This window comes from Myxine glutinosa, chromosome 7 (genome assembly GCF_964187855.1).
Source record: "Myxine glutinosa chromosome 7, kmMyxGlut1.1, whole genome shotgun sequence".
NCBI classification, from domain to species: domain Eukaryota; kingdom Metazoa; phylum Chordata; class Myxini; order Myxiniformes; family Myxinidae; genus Myxine; species Myxine glutinosa.
This window is the reverse complement of record NC_136267.1, coordinates 171276696-171300885: the sequence shown is the minus strand read 5'-3', so window position 1 is coordinate 171300885 and position 24190 is coordinate 171276696. Positions and strand designations below refer to the sequence as shown.

General features: G+C 44.9%; 1 protein-coding gene across 1 annotated transcript in view; it reads left to right on the top strand.

The window, feature by feature from the left end:
* The window catches only part of LOC137431837 (titin), a 172015-nt gene that overhangs the window by 62065 nt on the left and 85760 nt on the right, over positions 1-24190 (top strand). The window contains exon 10 of the mRNA XM_068123580.2: positions 12862-13095. Coding sequence (XP_067979681.2) covers positions 12862-13095 — 234 coding nt within the window. The remainder of the gene's footprint in view (positions 1-12861; positions 13096-24190) is intronic.

The window sequence follows — 24190 nt, the reverse complement described above, 5'->3', positions numbered from 1 at the left end:
GTGGCGGAAGTAATCATCCGAGTAGTATTACCACAATGTATTATCTATACACATAAGCAGTTTAGGCATGTTTTTGATTTGTGTGTGCAAGCCGGGTTATTTTTTTTATTTTCTGGAGCGATCTAGGCAGCGGTCTGCCCAATACACTACCCAAATAACTATATAATGAATGATGGTTGAGGTGAGAAATGTATATAATAAATAAAGGGTTTTTTTCATGTCGGTTTTTGCCAAAGTTGTCAAGGCTGAATTGTATGACAATACAGAGGGTCACCTGTCATCATCGATGAATGACTGCTGCAGGCAACAATTACAAGATCACACAAAATGGTGCTAATTCTTGGCATTGCAATGAACTAGGCCACTGACGAATCATCCCCATTTGTTTGGCAACGGCGTTAGTTTATCCATGAAAAATATTTCGCTCACAGTTGCAGCAGATTCATTCAACCAAATGTGAAACGTTGTATATATAAGAGAAGTGCTTTGAAGTTTTTGTTGAAATTTTTTTTTTGGCAAACAAATGTAAAGATTTTCACATGTATATATATATATATATAATATTCTGCAAACGTGAGTCTGTCTGTCTGTTTGTCTGCATGTCTGTCCATGGGAGTGGCTTCACCCATTCTGGGAGGGGCTTCAGAAACAAATTTCCACCATTTTGTTTCCTCGTATAGCTTTGAGGCCTCTTTTGTTAGGCTTGCAGTTTCTTACTCTCTCAGAGTTTTATTTAAACTCTAATTCGATACCCGATTTCATTTTTCACAGTCGCTAACTTGGTGTTAGACTCGGTTGTAAAAAAAATGGGAAGGAAATTGTATGAAAGTTACCGTTTATACAACAAAATACATTGTCAAAGGCCTGTAACATAAAGTCTATTGAGACTCCCCCACGGCTTTATCTCGAATTCACCATCTGATTTCATTTTTATCGATGGTTTTTAGACTCGATTTCAGCAATAGTTGAGAAATTCACGCAAAAAACGGGAAATTGACAGATATATTAAAATTTTGAGGCACAGTTTCTCATACACCACCCAAATAACACAGACGGGAAATTTCCGAGAGATTTTTCTTCGTTATTATTTTATAAGGGATGTGCACGTACACTTTAAATAAGTTTATTTGTAATCTTTAATTCTAAAGATGTCATTTTGTATCATGTATGCTGTAAGGAAAAGAGTAATTTTGGTTTTTGCCGGACAGAAGGGTGTAACGTAATGCCCTTATACACCACCCATAAGAGTTTCCCCAGGGACTTTTCCATTTGAGCTGTATTCTTCAGATAGTCATCCCAATAAAAATTCCAATTCTTAAATACTCTGTATGTGGGGAGAAGGGAGGAGCATCGTTTACGTGTGGTAACAATTACGCATCGCGTTGGTAACTGCTATCTCCAAAATGAATAAAATTAAAAGAATGAGGGAACAGTTAAAGTTAAAGTGGACATCTTGTTAAAGTGGACATCTCTTGTTAAACTGCTTGTTAAACTCCTCAGTTTAACTGCTTGTTAAAGTGGACATCTCTCTGACCATTCTCAGAGAGCCTCCTCAGCGTCGACGAGTCTGGCATTTCACTCAGGCCAACTGGCACGGTCTTCAAGCAGCCATCAATCATCTGGACTGGTCTCCCATCTCTACCGCCTCTGACATCAACTCATCCTGGGAATTCTTCCAAAGTAAATTGCTCTCTCTCATGCACAGATTTATTTATCCCATCTCGTCTTCAGTTGTCATACCCTTCCTCCCGTCCATGGTGCACGGAATCCTGTGGTGAGGCTATTGCCCAAAAACAACTTGCTTTCGTCTCCTGGAAAGCAAATCCAACAGAAGGAAATCTCATTTCCTTTCACAAAGCCCGAAACAAATGTGTGTCCACCCTCAGGAGAGCCAGGAAACAATATCTCTCCGTTCTCAGGACAGAACTCTCTTATCTGTCTCCCTCTTCCAAATCCTGGTGGCATCTGGTCAAATCTGTTTCTGGTGTTTGTTCCCCCTCCATCCCCTCCCTCACCTCAAACGGCCACACGGCTGATTCCGCACGTGAAAAAGCTAAATGCCTCAACTCTGTGTTTGCCTCTAAATCTTGTGTCCCAAACCCATCCCTCTCTGTACCCACCATACCCAGTCGTACCCAGCTGCTCCTGGACTCCGTGTCCTTTCCTCCTGACATGGTGGAAAAGTTTCTGTCAACCCTCGACTCTGATTCTGCAACTGGACCTGACGGCATCAGCCCACGGGTCCTAAAATCCTGTTCTTCCGCTCTTTCACTCCCTCTCTTTGTTCTCTTCACCCTCTCTTTTGCTCAAGGTTATCTGCCATCTGTTTGGAAATCTGCCAACATCACCGCTTTGCACAAAAAAGGTGCAAAAACAGATCCCAGCAACTACAGACCAATCAGCTTGCTCCCAATTATCAGCAAAGTCAAGGAATCCATCATTGCTTCAGATATGAAATCTTTCCTCTTCTCCAATGGCTTGATCTCTGATCATCAATTTGGTTTCAGACCTGGTCACTCTACTCTGGACATGCTGCTTCTGCTTTCTCAACAATGGATGGAGGTCCTCAATGCCAAACAGGAAATTAGAGCTGTCTCCCTTGACATATCACGTGCCTTCGATACAGTCTGGCACCCCGCTCTGCTCACCAAACTCTCCTCTTTTGGTATCCATGGAAACCTCCACGCATGGCTGGCGGACTTCCTCTCTAGTCGTAGTCAACGTGTGGCCCTGAATGGGTTTCTCTCATCTCTTCCTGTTCAGGCTGGAGTTCCCCAAGGCAGTGTTCTGGGCCCTGTGCTTTTTCTGGTCTTCATCAATGATCTCTCTGACTCTCTTGAAAATCCTCTCTATCTCTTTGCTGATGACTCTACTCTCTGTCTTCATCCCTCAGATCAGCAGGCTGCAGCCTCCTCACTCTCTGCAGACCTGGACAAAATCACAGACTGGGCATACAAGTGGAACATGTCTTTCAATCCTGACAAATCTCACAATCTTACGATGTCTCTCCGAAAAGACCGACTGGACAACCCTCCCATCCACTTTCTGAATAATCCTCTCCAAGAAGTTCTGTCACTCAAGCTTTTGGGTCTCACTATCTGCCATGATCTTTCCTGGGAAAACCACATTTCAAATCTGGCCACCAAAGCCAGTCGCCGACTGGGCATCCTCCGTCGTGCGAAGTCCTTCCTTGGCACACCTGAGCTCCTCACCACATACAAGGCTTTCATCCGCAGCTCAATGGAATACTGCTCTCCCCTCTGGGCTGGTGCACCTGCCTCACACCTATCTCGTCTTCACGCTGTTGAAACCAAAGCATTCAGAATCATTGGAATCTCCCGCGATGAAGCTAACTCCAAGGGCCTCTCACTCACTCACCGCAGGCAGGTTGGTGGTCTTTCCGTCTTCTACCGACTCCTCTCTGGCCTTGTCCCCCCAGCTCTCTCTGGGCTCTGTCCAGCAAATATTCCTACAGGTCGCACAAGATCTGCCTGCAACCCTCTTATGGTCAAACTGCCAAAATGACGACTCTCTGCTCACCTTCACTCCTTCATTCCTCTTTTCTCCCGCCTCTGGAACAAACTTCCTCACTCTCTTCAATCCCACTCCACCCTCCAGGTCTTTAAAACAGCTGTTCACCACCATCTCTTATCTTCCCCCATCCAAAACCTTGATCTTTTCTATCCCCGCTAATTTCACCCCAATTCCACTTTTTGAAATACCAACTTCTGTCCTGGAAGTCCTTGGTGTCCTTGTGCCACCCCCCTCCCCCCAAGCCCTCTCCCTCCCACACATCTCCCTGCTCTTAAATGTTGTGTGCCCTCAAGTGTTTGTGTGCTTCCCCTTCTCTTGTCTTCCGCTCCCTCTTTTTATATATTTTGTTTGTCTGGTTGATTTGTTTGTGAAATAAATGTCAGCTCTTTCACGAGCCTCGATTCAGTATACAAAAAAAACAAACAAAAAAAAAAAAAACAGTACGAGACCGCCAATGAACGTTAACACAAACTTGCATGGGATGCTGAGCGATAAAGACATTGGAAGGTAATGTGTGCTCAGCAAACATATACAAGAGCAGCTGTAATGAATCCGGATGAAGTATCGGATAATATTGTTGAAGATCATCATTACGGTGCGAGTCCGATGACGTCACCATACGTGTACTGTTCTGCGAAACATTTCACAAATGAATGAACAGGACAAAGGGGTGGATTTACACTGTGTTGCTCCAAGAGAAAAGTTAAATTACCTCTAATATTTGCCGTACCGGCTCAATTGGAACACCTTCCGGAGTGAGGGGTGGAGAGAAGGGTGGGGAGGGAGGAGAGGAGGAGAGGAGGGGTTGGAGAGGAGTGAGGAAGTGAGGGGAAGGAGTAAAAGCACGAGAGGAGTAAGGAGGAGTTGGAAAGGAGTGAGGCGGAATTGGAAAAGAGTGAGGGGAGAGGCGTAAATGGACGAGAGGAGTGAGGAGGAGTTGGAAAGGAGTGAGAGAGTGAGGGGGCGAGGAGTAAAAGGAAGAGAGGGGTGAGAGGAGTTGGAGAGGAATGAGGGGGAGAGACGAGTGGAGTGACCTCGCGGAGAGGAGGGAGAGATGAATATGCGGGGGAGAGATGATGAGTGAGGGGTAACATATTATGTAAAGTAAATAAATTGTGTAGATAACATCATTTGTGGATCTGATGAATTGCCAGTAATCATTTTGTAAAACTAAATGTGCAACCTCGAACTCAAGATGTCCAAATGTCACATGTCCATGCCCGTGGGATTTCCATGGGTGCCTCCACTAGTACATACATGTAACGCATCTGTAAGAGAAAAAAACCCCTCAATCGATAGCTAGCAGGAGGGGTCGGTGATGCTTGCCCATAATCATAAGCACGGTTCGTTATCGATTGCAATGCATAAGCATACCCCACTAGTATACATATACATATATACATACATCTATGCATATGTCTGCATTCCTTTTGTACCTCTTTCTTTATCAATATCTTGTGCTTGTAACCCCACTACTTGCATCTTGGTAAAAATTGTTTGTTCTATCGACTTTTTCGGTAGTCGGCCAACTGCAGGAAGTCGTTTTCAGTAGTGGGGCACATTAACACCCGACACACTGTGGTGGTCTGACTAGAGCAGTAGAGCATTGTCCACATTCGTTGGAACATGAGTAGGAAGAAAGCCGAGCTTTGTTTCCTGAATATTCCATGTCATGTGACCTTATTTGCTGTCCTGACATGTTATTGTGGTCAGAGAATGACTTGGTTTTGGATTAAAATGCTTTGTCAAGGAATGAACACTATTTATTATTTATCCCAGATGTATTTTTTTGTTAGTACAGTGAGTATACCATTGGTTGCTAGGGCAACATAATCTCACCCTGAGAAAGGAATGTTTACCAGCAATGTGTGTTTGCTATTGCAATTCCTCAGCATGTAAGGCTTGGTGTTTCCATTTACTATTGATTCTGTTTGTAAATCATGGCTTCAGGATGGTAAACTACACCTTCATCTGTTACTGTGACAGCCTTATTTGGAAAGAAGGAAATAGGGTGCGAGGGCGTGGAGGGGCGACATGTGTGGGGATTTCTAAGCAACATGTGGCAACATGCAATAAGAATCGGGGGTTTCTAAGCTCAGAATCCGAGGAATGCAATCTGCGACTGGTGCTTAATTAAAGGTAGGCCTACACTCTCGGGCAGGAGTTTCCATCCTTTTTTGGGGCATGGGTCATGTTGGCTGATGCTGGAATTCACAGGCTACATACATTGGGGGAGACAGGAATAAATGTTGGGAATGGGGAAGGGCCTTGTGAGGCAAGTCAATCGTATGATGTACAAGGTGAAGGAAAGGTAGGGTGGGGAAGGAGGTTTGGAGGGGGAGGGGAGGTGGAAGGGAGGGGGAGTGGAAGGGGTGGGGGGGGGGGGGGGGGGGGGGGAGTGGCGAAGAATAAAAAAACTACCGATTTGCCTTCTTATTAAATAATTGCCTGATAAATCTACCTCACCAGAGTTTGCTTCAGAATTCAGATGTCTTGACTTGTAATTCCTTCTAAAGTTGAAACTGTTAACGGGCACAAACATGTTGCAAATCGGGTGTAAGTTCTTTATCTACAAATTAACCTGAAAACAAAAATGCTGCTGATACCAACTATACCTAAACATGCAGAACACTTTGTCTGCATTTTTCTTCTTTTGTGAGTGTGCAAACATGATGCAGAGGAATCTCCACCAGGCTGAACAGTTTACGTTTTGTATCTCACTGATAACGGTCGGATCTGGATTCGGACCTGAACCAGAATCGAATCGGCTTGTCCTTGTCGCCTACCTAGCTCATTCACCAAGTTTCGTCCGAATCCATCCATAACTTTTTGAGATATCGTGCTATATATCATTTTTGGCCCTATTCCCAATGGTTAAAAATCACTTAAAACATTCTCGGATTCGGATCCGGATCTTCACCACAATCTAATAATTTTGTTCTTGTCACATACCGAACGTATGCACCAAATGTCTGAATCAGTCAACAACCTATTGAGATATCTTGTTCACAAACAGACAGACAAACAATCTAGAAGACGTCATGCAGAGCACAATACTTGCAAAATACGCCCCCCCCCCCTCCCCAAGAAAAAAAATTCCATTGATACAGCAAATTGTCCATTTCATCAAGATTAAAATTGACAATCTTGATCAAAGCTCGGGTCAATAGGAAGAAAATTGACGATTTTTCAGATGAAAATGATGATTTTGGAAGGTTGACCTTGAGTTTACCTTTGACCTTTTGACCTAAAAATAGTATGTTTCCCAATTTAGTGACTCGATATGCAAATGCTGTTCAATTTTAAAGTCAATCGGTTGAGAATTGACAGCTTTTTAGATGAAAATTGATGATTTTTAAAATTTGACCTTGAGTTCACCTTTGACCTTTTGACCTCAAAAATAGTATGTTTCCCAATTTAGTGACTTGATATACAAATGCTGTTCAATTTTCATGTCAATCGGTTGAGAATTGACAGCTTTTTTGATGGAAATTGCTGATTTTTAAAATTTGACCTTGAGTTCACCTTTGACCTTTTGACCTCAAAAATAGTATGTTTCCCAATTTATTGACTCGATATGCAAATGCTGTTCAATTTTGAAGTCAATCGGTTGAGAATTGACAGCTTTTTTGATGAAAATTGATGATTTTTAAAATTTGCCCTTGAGTTCACCTTTGACCTTTTGACCTCAAAAATAGTTCATTTCCCAATTTATTGACTTGATATACAAATGCTGTTCAATTTTCAAGTCAATCGGATTTAAAATGGCGATTCTAGAAATTTGACCTCCAGATGACCTTTGACCTTTGACCTCAAAATCAATCGGCTTCTCAATTGGGACGACTTATACAACTTGGTGAAGTTTCGTGACGATCGGTTTAGAATTGTGACCTGTAGGCCGGTGACAAACAGACAGACAAACGGACAGAACCACAAACGGAACCGACCAATATACTTGAAAAATCTTCGATTTTGCAAGTAACAAGACGACGTCAAGCAGAGCATGATACATGCAAAATCCACCCCTCTCCCCCCAAAAAAGAGTTGCCATGGATACATCAAATTATCCATTCCATTAAGATAAAAATTGACGATCTTAATCAATGCTCGGGTCAAACGGATTAAAATTGATGATTTTTTAGATGAAAATTGATGATTTTAGAAGTTTGACCTTGAGTTGACCTTTGACCTTTTGACCTCAAAAATAGTTTATACAAAAAAAAGTTGGTTTCCTAGTTTAGTGACTCAATATGCAAATGATGTTCAACTTTCAAGTCATTCGGATGAAAATGACAATTTTAGAAATTTGACCTCAAGATGACCTTTGACAACATCATATGGCTTCTTCCTTATGATCAACTCCGCAATTTCGTTAAGATTCATGAAGACCGGTTTAAAATATTGTGACCTGTAGGCGATTGACATACAAACTGACAAACGCACAGGGTGAAAACATACCCTCCATCCGCCTTTGATGGCAGAGGGAATGACGAATGAATGTCTAAAACGTCCGAGCATCGACAGTGACCAAGTCAACCCCACACCAGTGGTCATTGGCAGGACACTTGAGGAGTGAGGAGGACTCCTTTCCAACTCCTCTTCACTCCTCTCTTCCCCACTTCTTTCCAACACCGCCTCACTCCTCTCTTCCCCACTCCTCTCCAACTCCCCCTCACTCCTCTCTTCCCCAATTCTTTCCAACTCCTCCTCACTCCTCTCTTCCCCACTCCTCTCCAACTCCTCCTCACTGCTCTCTTCCCCACTGCTCTCTTCCCCACTCCTTTCCAACTTCTCCTCACTCCTCTCTTCCCCACTCCTCTCCAACTCCTCCTCACTCCTCTCTTCCCCACTTCTTTCCAACTCCTCCTCACTCCTCTCTTCCCCACTCCTCTCCAAATCCTCCTCACTTCTCTCTTCCCCACTCCTCTCCAACTCCTCCTCACTGCTCTCTTCCCCACTCCTCTCTTCCCCAATCCTCTCTTCCCCACTCCTTTCCAACTCCTCTCTTCCCCACTCCTTCCCAACTCCTCTCTTCCCCACTCCTCTCCATTTCCTCCTCACTCCTCTCTTCCCCACTTGTGTACACCGCTCTTTTCCTATGCCATCTCCAGGCATTGCAAATCGTCATTGCCGGGCACCAAAGGGGGCTCGGCAGTGACGCACGCTGAAAGGGAGTACTCAGTTTTCACTCTGGTTTCTTGTTTTCTTTCTTGTTGTACACCGCACCTTTCCTATGCCATCTCCAGGCATTGCAAATCGTCATTGCTGGGCACCAAAGGGGGCTCGGCAGTGACGCACGCTGAAAGGGAGTACTCAGTTTTCACTCTGGTTTCTTGCTTTCTTGCTTTCTTGCTTTCTTGGTTGTCCGGGCGATATCTCAGCCATCCTTTGAGCTAGGAAGCTGAAATTTCGGCACAATAGTGAGCAAGTGCTTTGTCAAAAACGGTATTTTTTGTTTTTTGATTAATCAATTAATTGAGGAGTTATTTAATTATTAGCGATTAATGAAGTACTTATTTAATTAATCAAATTTCCCTTCTCTTCTGACCATTAACTCAGGCACCTTTTGAGTTAGGAAGCTGATATTTGGACATGCCAATGACCAGGTGATTTGGCTGCAAAGGATATTTTTGATTTATTAATTAATCAATTAATCGATTAATTATTTAATTATTCGATTAATGACCAAAAAAAATTTTTTTTTTAAGCTACAGATTCTGATGAAATAGTGGTAGTTTATGTGTTCTCTGACCAAATTGATTAACAATTTAATTTTTTTATGATTATTATTTATTTATTTTCATTATTAATCATTTATTTATTTTCTTTTTCATTTGGCCAATATCTCAGGCACCTTTTGAGCTGGGAAGCTAATATTTGGACATGAGTGACCAAGTGATGTGGCTATCAAGGATATTTTTGATTTATTGATTAATCATTTCATCTATTAATTATTTAATGTTTAATCGATTAATTATTTATTGAGTAATCAATTAATTATTTAATTTTTTATAAATGACTTATTTAATTAAATTTCTAAAAGATACATCTTCGGATGACGCACTAGTGGTTTAGTTATGCGATTAGCCAATTGATTATGAAAATATTTTGTGATAATCTTTTATTGATTTTAATTATACAATTAATCAATCAATTAGTGTACACCTCTCCCTCCCAATGCAGCCTCAATTAGCTGCACTGCGATATTGCCGGGCGCCGGAGGCGCCCCGGCAATGCCGCGCTGCAGCATATTTAATTATTTGGCATGGGGCGGTGTACTTTGAATGTATGTGTACTTGTTTTATTTTATTTTTTATCTAGGTTAATTAAGACTGGTAAAACATATGACAAGAGCCAAACAAATATTGTCTCTTAGGCCGTGCAAATCAAACCGCAAACCAAAGGGATCCATGCCTCGGGTCTGTATGAAACAGCTCCGCAAAATAAGCTCACGGGACAGATGTGGCCCATTCAAGACAGATGTGGCCGGGACAGATGTGGCCTCGTACAGATCAGCTCAGTAGGTTGCTGAGCCCAAATATCAGGCTTAGTTTTATGCACATCCTTCACCCTCACCATCCAACCCTCATACTACAATTGATGTCCCTGATTTATATGAAATTGGAATCTGAGTGAATTTATGGTCGAGGCCCATTAAGACACTCAAAAATAATAATCTAATTCAGTCCAATATCACTTTCAATGACCCTCAGTATAGTAAAGTAGAATTTGTAAAGATGAACAGCATTTGGCTGAACGGTTAGGGTTAGGGTTAGGGTTAGGGTTAGGGTTAGGGTTAGAACGGTGTTTGAAGATCCTTCAATCCCTCAACATGTGCTTATCTGAACCTCATATGATTGCATTTTTTTGAATGGTATTCTCGTTAGTTTTGGAGTTCTGTGGTGCTGATGAAGCACTGAGGCAGGGGTCATGACAGACTCTTCATTCTCCGCAGTCTGGCGGAGAACGCCAAGTCTGTCATGGTTAGCTTCAGAAGCCAGTTCAGAAATACATGTTCTGTCCACATTGTCATGGATTTGATAACAATGATGATGCCAGATTCACTGGTAATTGAAGAGGATTGAAGTTCATCCAACAGTTCATTGTATAAATGTGATATTTGCTTGATGATTATTCTTGAGAGACAAGGAGAAGTTCTGTCTTCGTGAACTTCTCCACTTTGCGATGGTTCCTCTTGAACCCGGGTCTTTGTCTCTAGTACAAAGACCTGAGCTGAACCCTAACCCTAACATGTTTGAATCATCTAGACTGGCGACCACATGCAGCTTTTCCACAGTTTGTTGACCTGGGGATCAGGGTACACCGCACAGGTGGTTTTTACCACCAAATTGCTTCCACTGCACCAGGGATAAAAGTCTGGCTCTGCAGGTACCTTCTTGCACTCGCTCAGACTCTGAAAGGCCAAAGTGTACCCTGATCAGGTACACTCTGTCGAAAGTGCTCCTTTATGCACTCATGATGTTTCTCACCCACGGGGAGCAGAACCACCTTTAGAGGCCATTTTCCCCCACGGAGCAGGGGTTGGTCTTTTTCCGGCACCGTGGTTCCCCTTTTTGAAGCAATGTTTTACGGCCGGGTGCCCTTCATGCCACCAACCCTGTTAGTCGCCTTTTGCGACATACAGGGAATTACCAGTGAACTGGTACTCAATTTGCCGACCTCAGGAGGATCACAGGCTGAGTCAACCCCCCTGGTGTTAATTCAGCGATCGACCGGGATTCAAACCCTGGATCCGAGGACCCCAAGCCGGCACCCTAACCGCTAAGCCAACACCAGGCTACCCACAGGGAGCAGGATTTCCCATAAAGAGAACAAAGTAGTGACTTCAGCAAAGTCAGTGACAAGACGAAGGAGGCTTGAGGGAAGATTTCCCTTTCTGTGTCCTACATTGTGTTGAAGGTTTAAGTATGGTGCATATAGTTCACAATGCATGGTTTAATTTTTGCAATCCTCGAATTTCTTGGACTTGTGAACCATACGCATTCGTAGTTTGAGAGGTGGGATGGCAGAGAGTAAAATTGGTGATTCATTCGCAGTGGAAGGTAATTCTTTCAGCTCATTCATTGTGGTACATTATGCCAAAAGGTTTATTTGCACATCTGTCTGTCTGTCTGTCTGTGAGTAGGATATCTCAAAAGGTTGTGGACGGATTTGGACAAAATTTGGTGGAGATGTTAGGTGTGTGACAAGGTAGAAATTATTAGATTTGGGTGAAGATCCGAATCCGGATCCAGATACTATAATTTTAAATGATTCTTCATCTTTCGGAGATAGGGCCAGAAAGGATACACAGCACGATATCTCAAAAAGTTGAGGACCGAATCGGATGAAACTTGGTGGACATGTTGGGTTTGTGACAATGATAAATTGATTTGAATTTGGGTGCTGATCCGAATCCGGATCCAGATACTATAATTTTAAGGGATTCTTAATCTTTCGGAGATCGGGCCAGAAAGGATGCATATCTCAAACGATATCTCAAAAAGTTGTGGACCGAATCGGATGAAACTTGGTGGACATGTGATACTTGGTGGTGGACAATGAAACTTGGTGGACAATGATAAATTTATTTGAATTTGGGTGCTGATCCGAATCCGGATCCAGATACTATAATTTTAAGGGATTCTTCATCTTTCGGAGATCGGGCCAGAAAGGATGCATATCTCGTACGATATCTCAAAAAGTTGTGGACCGAATCGGATGAAACTTGGTGGACATGTTGGGTTTGTGACAATGATAAATTGATTTGATTTTGGTGAAGATCTGTATCCGGATATGAGATTTTTTTTTCACTTATAAGGGAATCTTCACCATTGAGAGATTGGGTCAAAAATGATATAAAGCATGATATTTCAAATAGTTGTGGAAAACTTATGACAACTTGGTGGACGAGTTTGTTAGGTGACAACAACAAGCCGATTCGATGTTGGCACAGGTCCGGATCCAGATCCGTCCTATCAGTGGGATACACACAACGTAATGTGTTCAGCCTGAAGGAAGTTTGTGTGCTGCCAGTTGTCGTTCTAGCTTACACGCCTAACAGGTGAATTACAAACTCTATAAAGCTGTTTTGCTCATTATATTAGACCTCATGAGTTGGGATGGTGTTCTTTGGGTGATGTGCTGTGTTGGGTTTGCACCAAACATAACTATTTGCATTTAGGCCAAAAAGTTTCATCTTGGTTTCCTAAGACCACAACACTTTTTGCCACATGGCTTCAGAATCTCAGGAGTGTTTTTTTGCACACCTCATTTGGATTTGGAAATCATTTGGAACTGTGGATACATTTCTTTTCTGCTCCTTAGGGCTGGTCTGAATTAGCATTTGAAGCACGGCTTATTCGGGAGATCGAGATGCGGATTGTCCAGCAAAATCTGAACAAGATAATCGGTGAAGACAGCGAGCAACAACCGGTTGACCCTGCTGAAGATGAGGGAGCTTGTGAACCACGCTTCGAAAGCAGGATGAGCAGCCAGGAGGTTGAAGAGGGGAGGCCAGTGATATTGTCTTGCCAAGTCTTTGGATACCCAGCACCTAAGGTACACATGTGTAGCCCATTGTATGCGCAACATATGCAAAAGGTATTTTGCTGATATGTTTTGTTTTCCTATAAAGACAAAGAAACAATATCCACACACTTATGGTAAAAAACGCAGTACCACACTCACCTCTACATATAAGTTTCTGTCCCTGGTGAAACAATTTACTTATTCTTTCATACTTTTGGCTTGGCCTGATCATCACATTCCTCTGTTGTTATGTGCTGGACAATAACATCAAATGTTACCCCAGGGTCTTCAATTACAGAGTAATGCAAATCCCTTCATGCCAATTAATCCTCTTTTCTAGAGTAAATTGTATTTTTTAATGTTTCTGTATGATTTCCGAACGCCACTTCGTACCTGCCTGGTTTACTTTGTAGTTTATCAACTCTGACTTGATGTTAACCTTCTTGTATTTGAAGGAAAGGTGAACACTCAACATGTCAGACATTCCTCATTTCATATGATGATGATAGATATACTTATTAGCTACCACCTGACAAAACCCATTGTTTATATTGTCCACTGACACAGACTGGTACAGGCCTTTACAGAGACTAGTATTCCATGATATGCCAGGTTTTCCTCTTTTCTTTAAAATGAATAGTCTAGCGTGGCTTGTTCATCCAAACTCGTTCATCAACTTAACTAATTCTTGTTAAAATATCCTCAGTATAAACTCTTTATTCACCTCCATTTGTCCCCTATCTCCCCATCTGTATGAGGTAGAATTCCTCTTTCTATGTCAATCTCATCTTACTCTTTCCTATGGCCTTTCATGGTGGTGGCTCATTGCTATCTTAACTCCGCTACCCTCTCCAACCCATATACCCACACCCCGCTCAGTTTCTACATCCTTCACATTCTAACTGGCAATCTGTTCTACTGATATACATATGTATATATATATCTATCTATATATATATATATATATATATATATATATATATATATATATATATATATATATATATATATATATATATATATATATATATATATATTGTTACAGATCGCGGTTTAAGATGTTAGTTACCGAGCTGTTTGGTATTGCCGCGACCGTTACAGGATCCCTGACTCACCCGATTCACCCAGAACTTTGGCCGTATCGCACCGTAGCTGCTCAATGAGGGAAAAGACAAAAACGACGCAATGCAAGAGGAAAAGGAATAAAACGAGAAGACGTACAGACGAGTAATGGGGTTTATTATTTACACACACAAGCAAAAAGGAGCAATCAAGTTTTATTTACAACACATAAGACGCAGGTGACACAGGGAAAATACTAGCTTACCTACAGACTTAATTAAATACCCAGGGACAGAACAAACAAAACAAACTCACGTATACAAGAAGGATGGAATGGAATGAATGTTGGAAGGAGGAATGGGAAGGTTCAGCTGGGGCAGATGGTTCTGGCTTGATCCCGCACGGGACGTCGGCTGGACCTCGACGGCCACCGATGCCACCGCTATTTGGTCCCCGCGGGGTAACGGGTTGAAGCTGCCTGGTGGAGTCAACGCTGCCTCTCTGGCTCAGCTCAGGGCGCGTCTGCCGTCTCTGGCGCAACTGCTGGTAATGGCCCTTGGCACCTTCTCTCTCTTGGCCCTGGTGTCTCCTCACCATTGACAACTCAACGCAACCAACGCAACCACTGACCCCTCGACGCCACCACTTCTCACCACCGACTTCTTACCACCGCAACCAACGCAACCACTGACCCTCCTCTGGCAACCGACTCAGACCAACTCACTGTGCATCTCCTTTTGGGAACACCCCCGCCGTGGGTTATATAGGCCCCGCCCCTCAACCTTTGCGAACCTCCCCCAAATGTTCTCTCCTCGCCCTCTCAAGCCAAACCCCTTGTTCATGGTTGGTCGAGTGGGGCTGGATCACTCCTCCCCTCTCTGACGAGGTGGGGACCCGCCTTGCTTCCCCCAACCCTGCCTCGTGGTCAATGGCGGATGAAGGGAAAACCGCCCAACATGCAGTTGGCAATGCGAATTGCAATTGACGGAAAGGGGGGAATGGAAGTGTTGGGAGTGGGAATGAAGGGAATCTATCTCTTTCACTGGTGCAATGGAGTATTTCAATTAATGGAAGACACAGCCTTACACTAATACACATAATAAGGATATAACTGTCAAAAAAGATATATCGTGTCCTGCATGTATGTTTTATGGACTAACTACGGGAACGCCCTTTGACCTTTATACAACCACAAACGGAGGGAGGAGGGGTGATATTTTACAACAACCTTTTACAACAACATTTTACCACAACAATAAATAAAAAATACATTCTCATATCCACAACACTGCACCCTCCTCCTCTTAGGCACGTCCCGGGCCTACAACTTTTATTTTTAGTGTGACACGTAGGTGTAGTTCCCTCTACTTTTAACCTGACCCTGAGTGCGACAGTTTTAAAACATAAATAAATGTGTCCCGCTGCTCCATTGCACCCTGCCTAACAGACTTACGTCCACAGTTAACCGAATTGCGGAATGGTCTTCAAACTATACACTGACGGTGGGAAGCATTATTTACAATGACGCTATTTTTATTTACAAAACTAACCCAGGACCTGTGATTGTTCTTTCTGGGGGGGGGGGAGACAGTCTGCTCTGCATCGACGCACCATGAACGCACCCAAAAACGCACCAATACAAACCCAAGCACCAATCGGTGCAGTCACCATTGTTCATCAATGTTCAACAATAAAATAAATTCAACAACCCCTAACCCTGCAGGTGGTCTCTTGCTCTTCGGCTCCCTCTGCTGGTTATTATTATTTGTTCTTCCAGATGTTGTCATTCTTTTGCTTTGCTTACTGGCGGCCTATTTGTATTAAAACTTGCACCCAATGTGTCCTTTTTATTTATTTTATTTATGGCCCACAGGGCCGACTAGTGTGGTTCACCTGTGGGGCATCGGTGCCCTGTGGCCAAGGTCCGCCAGCAAGATTTCAGGCCCTCATGGCCGGTTCCAGCAGAGGGGCCATGCCCCAACCCATGGGGTCCATAGGTGGTGCTCGGCCACAGACATGTGGTCCATAATGTGGTGCATCGATGCAGACAGCTGGTTCTGGGAATTTCGGGCGCACAATGGCCGACCCACGCACGCTCCCCTCGGCACCCAGTGGCGCACAGGTCATGTGGGAGACAAAAGGGGAAAGACAATTGAGCGAGGGGTAAGGTCACAAGGGTACACATCAATAAGGCAATGCAAGGCGAAATGCGTACGGAGGGCGAAGTGAGAAAGCTCGTCCCTACCGTACGTCACCCCCCTGTCACCTACCCTACCCTTGCCCTTACCCCATATGTACAAAAATCTACACATTTACAAATTCGTCACTACTGTCACGTCTTCCCCATATTTCCTCTATACCAAATTCGTCACCACAATCCCTCTAACCAAAATTTGCCATTAGCCAATTCGTCATCAATCCTCATAAGGAGGCAGAGATGGAACATCAAAGCACAATGTCACACCCACGTCATGATGCGTCTCACAATCCAAACATTTGCATCATAAAAAATAATCAAAACATGGCATGGTGTGGAGTACCTGTCACCTCAGGTGAGTGGATGCAGATGGTGCGAGGAGACTTCATCCTAACTACTTTCTAAATGACATTAACACACTTTATACTACCCGGGGTCTTTCCCTGCCAATCCATTGGCCAACTTACACTATGGGTTCTAAAAACCAATTCCCATTGACCAAACTGTGGTGCTTCTCAATTTGGGGTCTCACTCCCCCGATTCATCTCCCGGTGCCCTCGCACAATTTCTGGGCTGCGACGTGTAGCTCTCCCTGCAGGTCTACCCACCTGCACACCTCCACCACTGCAGTTGCCACCCGAGCTTACCTAGCTCCTCACCCTAACCTATCTAACTGGGGCAGGCCCCTCCTGGCTCTGTCACCCCACTCGGTGCCCTCTGGCACTGGGCTACCCGGGTCCGTCCTCCGGATCCTCGGGCCCCATCCACAACAACTACTACCGGCTCCCAGAGCCCACCTGCGGCCTCACCTGGCCGACATCCTTACAGTGGTGGAGCGCCCAACCCAACTACACACACTAACAGGCTACACGCCCAGCCATTTCCACAACACTAATGCACCCATCCAAATACCATTCTTTCACCTCGCACCACAGATACCAATATCCAACCACAATTTACCTGTACCCTCTACCTAACACTTACACTACCCGCCCCGGGTATCCGTGATGGGGGTCCACTCTTCCCCCATTCACACCTTCGCACCATCCACTCCACTCCACAATTTCCACCATACTCACTCCACGACCATCCATTCCAATACTCCATTTATTCCAGACAGCCACATACACCTGTTTGTTGCACACCTGTGCAATCACCTGGTGCCACCTGCACCCTCCTCCTCTTCCTGGACCAGTTGGTCAACACAACACACATCACCACTACTCCTCATACACTGCTCCACACACCTGTTCAGTTGCACACCTGTGCAATCTCACCTGTTCAATCACACCTGTTCAATCCTCACACACACGGCATCATCTCAGCTAACTACTCCCTTCTGAAACTTGCGCTTCCCAGTCGTCCCTTTAAACTATTGCGCTCCCACGTCATTATAATCCACACTAATCTACCTGCGTCCCCACTACAGGTATCTGTCACTAACTAATCTTAACGTTACCTAATGTCATCTTCGCTAGATCCCTACAATTATCCAAGCCCTCCCTGGCTCGGTTGTCATAGCCACCCCATAAACTATTGCGCATTTGCCCCCACTTGTGAGGGATGGTGGATTTGCCATCCCACCACATCGGGGGTCTCTCTATCAATTTTGCTCGTCCAAATTCCAACCAATTCAAAAATTTTCCATTTACTGCCAATTCTACCCACTATTATAAATTTCGTATCAAATCACGATCACTATCACTATCACCCGTCTACTTATTACATCCTCTCGGTGCGCCAATTCACGTCTACAGCCCGGCTTCGTACAGCCGAGCAATGAACGCGGATTCTTTTGTGCCGGCGGCTGGATGCGTCCCGCATTCGGGGCAGGGGCGGGGGCTTACCCGGGCCGAGATCCCACGCACCACCTCGGCGTGGAGCCATCCAATGTCCCGATCTCGACCTGCCGGCACGTCTCAATAGAAAGTGGTCGCCATGACGACCCTTCCTATCGGGCTGCCCGCTCCGCCTAGTGGAGCCCGGATGCGGCCGTTCCAAGCGAGGCACAGCGTGGATCGCGTACGGCGGTTCTTTCGAAACCGCCGTGGTTCGGATCCCCGCTGGTCCTCGCGGCACGCGAAGCTGCCCGACGCGCACCGAGGGCCCGATTCGGCTATAAGTCGTTCTAACCTCTAAACCGGTTACCGTCGATGCTTCACCTGGACGCTTACATGCATACGCTACCCCTTTCTTGCTCATACATGCAGCCGTTTCCATGCTCCTCGTCGTACCTCTTCTTACACACCTCGGTACACTCATTCCGCTCACCGACTTGGTCACACACCTGACCACCGAACACCTTGGCACACATTCGTCGCTCGCACACCTCACCAACACACCTCTTCGCGCCCCTTTCTCGGTCACCTCCTTTGTGACAATCACAGGTGTGCTCTCACCCGCACACCCAACCACGTGCCTCACTACCAATTCCAGCATGCATTCCCACTCACGCTCTACCATTCCAGGTGTGCATCCTTCCATTCCAGGTGTACATCCTCGCTCACCTGCCACAACCAACTCACGCTCCGTGTCACTCTCACTACTCTCACCACCACTCTTGTCAACGCACTCACCCTTACTCTCGACGGCACACTCTTTCCTCATGCACCCGTCCGTTACACACCTTTCTCGCGCACACTCTCCCGTTACATCCTCTGTAACACTCACCACAGGTGTACACTCTCTCGTTACTTCCTCCGTAACACTCACCACACCGCGCTTCCATGTACCCCCTCGCACACGCGCTACGACTGACTCACTCTTGACGGCACACTCACTCCTCGGCGTGCACTTTTTCCTCACACACCCCATGGTCGGACATTCTCGCACACCTCTTTTTTCGCACACCAGACCTGTCGCACACTTCACCAACGGCCTCTCACGAACACCCGGATCCAAACCAATCCCCAAGCCGACTGAAGCTTTCCTCACATCATATACATTGCCACTCACCTCCGTACCTCGTCTCCGCACCTCCTTTGCCACCTGCAAACTCTTTATTTGGTTAGTGAGCATCACATCATGAGTTGAGCACCGACCTTGCACGTATTCCATCACCTCCTCCTGGATTTCTCTTTTAGTTTCTGTTCGTCCCTTCTTAATTTCACTCACCTCTTCTTCCACTTCCTCTAATTTTTGTTTAACCTCTTTTATTTCTCGGTGCGTCTCCTCAAGTTCGTCCTCTAAGGCTACCGTGACCGTCTCTATGTGCATCCTCACCTGCCGGTCCTTTGTCTCCATTATCTCTGTCACCTCGTCCACCCTCATTGTCAGTTCCTCCCGTACCATCTGACATTGCCTCTGCGTCGCTATTAATTCGTTTTTAATTTCTTTTTGTGTCGCCTTTAACCCTCCTAGTACCGCAGTGTTCTTTTGAACCTGCTCCACTCGTTCTTTTTGTCCCTCCGTCAGCTGTTCCACCTCCTCCGTCAGATCTTCTATTCCCCCTTGTAACTTTGCCGTATTATTTCTCACCTCTTTCTCCATACGCTTCTCACCTCGCTTTACCTCCTCGCGTAGCCCCGAGACCTCCTCACCCACACCTCGTCGTATCTCCTCCTTCATCTCCTCCCTTTCTTTTGTAGATGCCGCCCTCATCTGTCCCAATTCATCCCTCTGAGCATCCAGTTTGGTTTCTACCCCGATTTTTACCTCCTCTATCTGCTCTCCCATTTGTTTAATTTCTCGGGCGGATTGCTCCCCTATCTCCCGCAATTTGTCTTCCATCCTATTTTCTAGCCCCATTAACCCATTTTTCACCCCCTCTAACTGATTCTCCTGGGCAGCCATTCTATTTTCCACCCCCGTTAACCCATGTTTTAATCCCTCACCGGTACCCCTCGCTTCGTCCCTCATTACTCCCAATTGCTCACTCTGAGCATCCATCCGGTTCCCCATTACCCCCATTTGGCCCTCCAATCGCTCACCCAATCTGGCTTCCAATTGCTCACTATTCTTGTCCATAAGGGCCTTCATTTGGATCATAAAGAGATTCCAATCCACCACTGGCGCTGCTACGGTCGCGGGTGCGGCAAAATTTGGTGCCGCTACACCCACATGCGCGAGGGCGCCATTTTGTGCGTCTGATACTCCCTCAACTGCCTCCTCATTGCTCCCCTCCATTTGATCCTGGGTTACTCCTAACCCCTCTATCTCTCCCACCAGCATCCCGTCGCCTTGACCAGCCATGGCGCGATTTCAAAATTCGGGTTTTTCTTTTTTTTTTAAAACAAATTTCGGCAGCTCGTAATTTTGACCAAATTTTTTTTTCTCTATTCGTTTTAAAAATTTGGTTCGGGCCTCGAATCACACTCCCAGACACCAATTGTTACAGATCGCGGTTTAAGATGTTAGTTACCGAGCGGTTTGGTATTGCCGCGACCGTTACAGGATCCCTGACTCACCCGATTCACCCAGAACTTTGGCCGTATCGCACCGTAGCTGCTCAATGAGGGAAAAGACAAAAACGACGCAATGCAAGAGGAAAAGGAATAAAACGAGAAGACGTACAGACGAGTAATGGGGTTTATTATTTACACACACAAGCAAAAAGGAGCAATCAAGTTTTATTTACAACACATAAGACGCAGGTGACACAGGGAAAATACTAGCTTACCTACAGACTTAATTAAATACCCAGGGACAGAACAAACAAAACAAACTCACGTATACAAGAAGGATGGAATGGAATGAATGTTGGAAGGAGGAATGGGAAGGTTCAGCTGGGGCAGATGGTTCTGGCTTGATCCCGCACGGGACGTCGGCTGGACCTCGACGGCCACCGATGCCACCGCTATTTGGTCCCCGCGGGGTAACGGGTTGAAGCTGCCTGGTGGAGTCAACGCTGCCTCTCTGGCTCAGCTCAGGGCGCGTCTGCCGTCTCTGGCGCAACTGCTGGTAATGGCCCTTGGCACCTTCTCTCTCTTGGCCCTGGTGTCTCCTCACCATTGACAACTCAACGCAACCAACGCAACCACTGACCCCTCGACGCCACCACTTCTCACCACCGACTTCTTACCACCGCAACCAACGCAACCACTGACCCTCCTCTGGCAACCGACTCAGACCAACTCACTGTGCATCTCCTTTTGGGAACACCCCCGCCGTGGGTTATATAGGCCCCGCCCCTCAACCTTTGCGAACCTCCCCCAAATGTTCTCTCCCCGCCCTCTCAAGCCAAACCCCTTGTTCATGGTTGGTCGAGTGGGGCTGGATCACTCCTCCCCTCTCTGACGAGGTGGGGACCCGCCTTGCTTCCCCCAACCCTGCCTCGTGGTCAATGGCGGATGAAGGGAAAACCGCCCAACATGCAGTTGGCAATGCGAATTGCAATTGACGGAAAGGGGGGAATGGAAGTGTTGGGAGTGGGAATGAAGGGAATCTATCTCTTTCACTGGTGCAATGGAGTATTTCAATTAATGGAAGACACAGCCTTACACTAATACACATAATAAGGATATAACTGTCAAAAAAGATATATCGTGTCCTGCATGTATGTTTTATGGACTAACTACGGGAACGCCCTTTGACCTTTATACAACCACAAACGGAGGGAGGAGGGGTGATATTTTACAACAACCTTTTACAACAACATTTTACCACAACAATAAATAAAAAATACATTCTCATATCCACAACAATATATATATATATATATATATATATATATATATATATATATATATATATATATATATATATATATATATATATTGTTGCGGATCTCAATGCCGGCCTTTTCTCCTTACCAAGGGGGGATTAGTCCCCTTGTCTTTGACTAGCAGACGGGACCCGAGGCCAATGACGTCCTTTCCGGGCAGCGTTAAATAGGGTTGTAGGACCAGATTCGCTATTACCTAAGTAGTAACGCTACCCGGAAACGAGGAGACAAGCCTCGCCCAAATCACGGGTGTTGGTGGATACGCTGAGCGTTATCGAACCCGTGACCCGAGCCGTTAGCAATGACTAAACCCCGATTCAAGCAGTTCGTAATCGTGCCATGCTTACCCAATGATGGAAATCACAGAAACGGTCGAATTTGGAAGAAAAGGAATAACAACATTTATTTACACTTTGTACAATAATCAGAAGAAGAAAACACAGTGCAGTCCTTAAGTACAGTCTTAACTTATTCCCTGGACAAACGGGCCCGTTCACACTCAGACACTCTCACACGGGGTTTGCAGTTGACCAGGTCAGCACGTCCAGGGATGGCGTCCGGGCAGCTCGCTCTCCGGTCCCCAACTCGCACCGCGAAGTAGATGAAACAGATGGCAGGAGCTCTCCGAGTGTCGTTGGCGCGCACGGGATAATTACGGGGCGAACGGTAGGGCTGGGCTCTGGCAGTTACACTGGCGGCTATGGCCGCGTTCACTCACGAGGCTGCGTACATAATAGCTCAATAGGCGCTCCCAATGCGCTCTTCAATTCCCAAGTCCTCGTGCATAAGTTCTCTCTCAATGCAGCGCAATTCCTTCCAACCCTTCATACGAGTGCTCCGAGTTCTTTTGCAAATGTTCTTTTCCAAGGAGTCCTCCTGTACAACGAAGTTCTCCTGGTCGGTCCTGTTGCATCAGTCCTGTTCAAAGGCTTTGTGTGAAGGCTTATATCGCCCTGCCCAGCGAACTCTCTGGAACTTGCCAGACGCCTCGTACCACGCCCTATCACGCCATGCCCCCAGAGCCCTGGTTGGCAGGTGCCCTTATCGGCATTGCCTTCTGACGCGCTCCTCGACTCTGCCACACCCCGACCCCGCACTCCTCCCTCTTTTCGGGCCTACCTCGTGGCACTTGGCTAGTTTCGAGCAAACAAAGGGCAGCGAAACACACGGAGGGGTCAGCCAAAATGGGGCGCGGGATCGAGTTTTGCCCATCGGTGGAATTGAAGGGTGGCCCCAAAATGAAAGGACCTAAGCTCATTTCTTTACACAACGCAGATGTTACTAGGGAAAATGGCCTACTCTTACACATACTATGACATAACTAATACTCTAAGTGAGCCTACGTGTTGCTTGTGCACTATGGGGGGAAATCCTTTAACCTTTAATGATGTCATATATATACAAATCTCAGAACCGTACATATATATATATTTTTTTTTATTTAGATATATATATATATAATTATATATATATATATATATATATATATATATATATATATATATATATATATATATATATATATGTATATATATATATATATATATGTTTATATATATATATATATTATTTATTTATATATATATATGATTTATTTATATATATATGATTTATTTATATATATTATTTATTTAGATATATATTTTATTTATATATATATATATATATATATATATATATATATATATATATGTATATATATATATATATATATATATATATATATATATATATATATATATATATATATATATAATTCCAGTAATCTCTGTGTGTATGTGTGTGTGTCTGTGTGTCTGTGACCGCTGTTTCTCGACAACCACGGGTCCGATATACTTGAAACTTGCCAGGTATATTGCTGGGGACCCGAGGATGTGCCTTTTCAAGGTTTGAAATTAATCGGACAAGTGGTTCCCAAGGTATGGTCACCGTACTCGCAAGCCGTTCGCTTTGGCTTTGCGAATGGACCAAACCATTTCATGTAAATAGAGGGGGGGGGGTTCTACCGTACTCGCAAGCCGTTCGCTTTGGCTTTGCGAATGGACCAAACCATTTCATGTAAATAGAGGGGGGGGGTTCTGTGGTCGTTACTGCCACGTGGTTTCAAAGTTTTTTTTGTTGTTGTTGTTTGCACGCATGTTTTTTTGCACCCACGTACGGGCACGCCCTAGTATATATAAAACACATACATACATGTGTATATG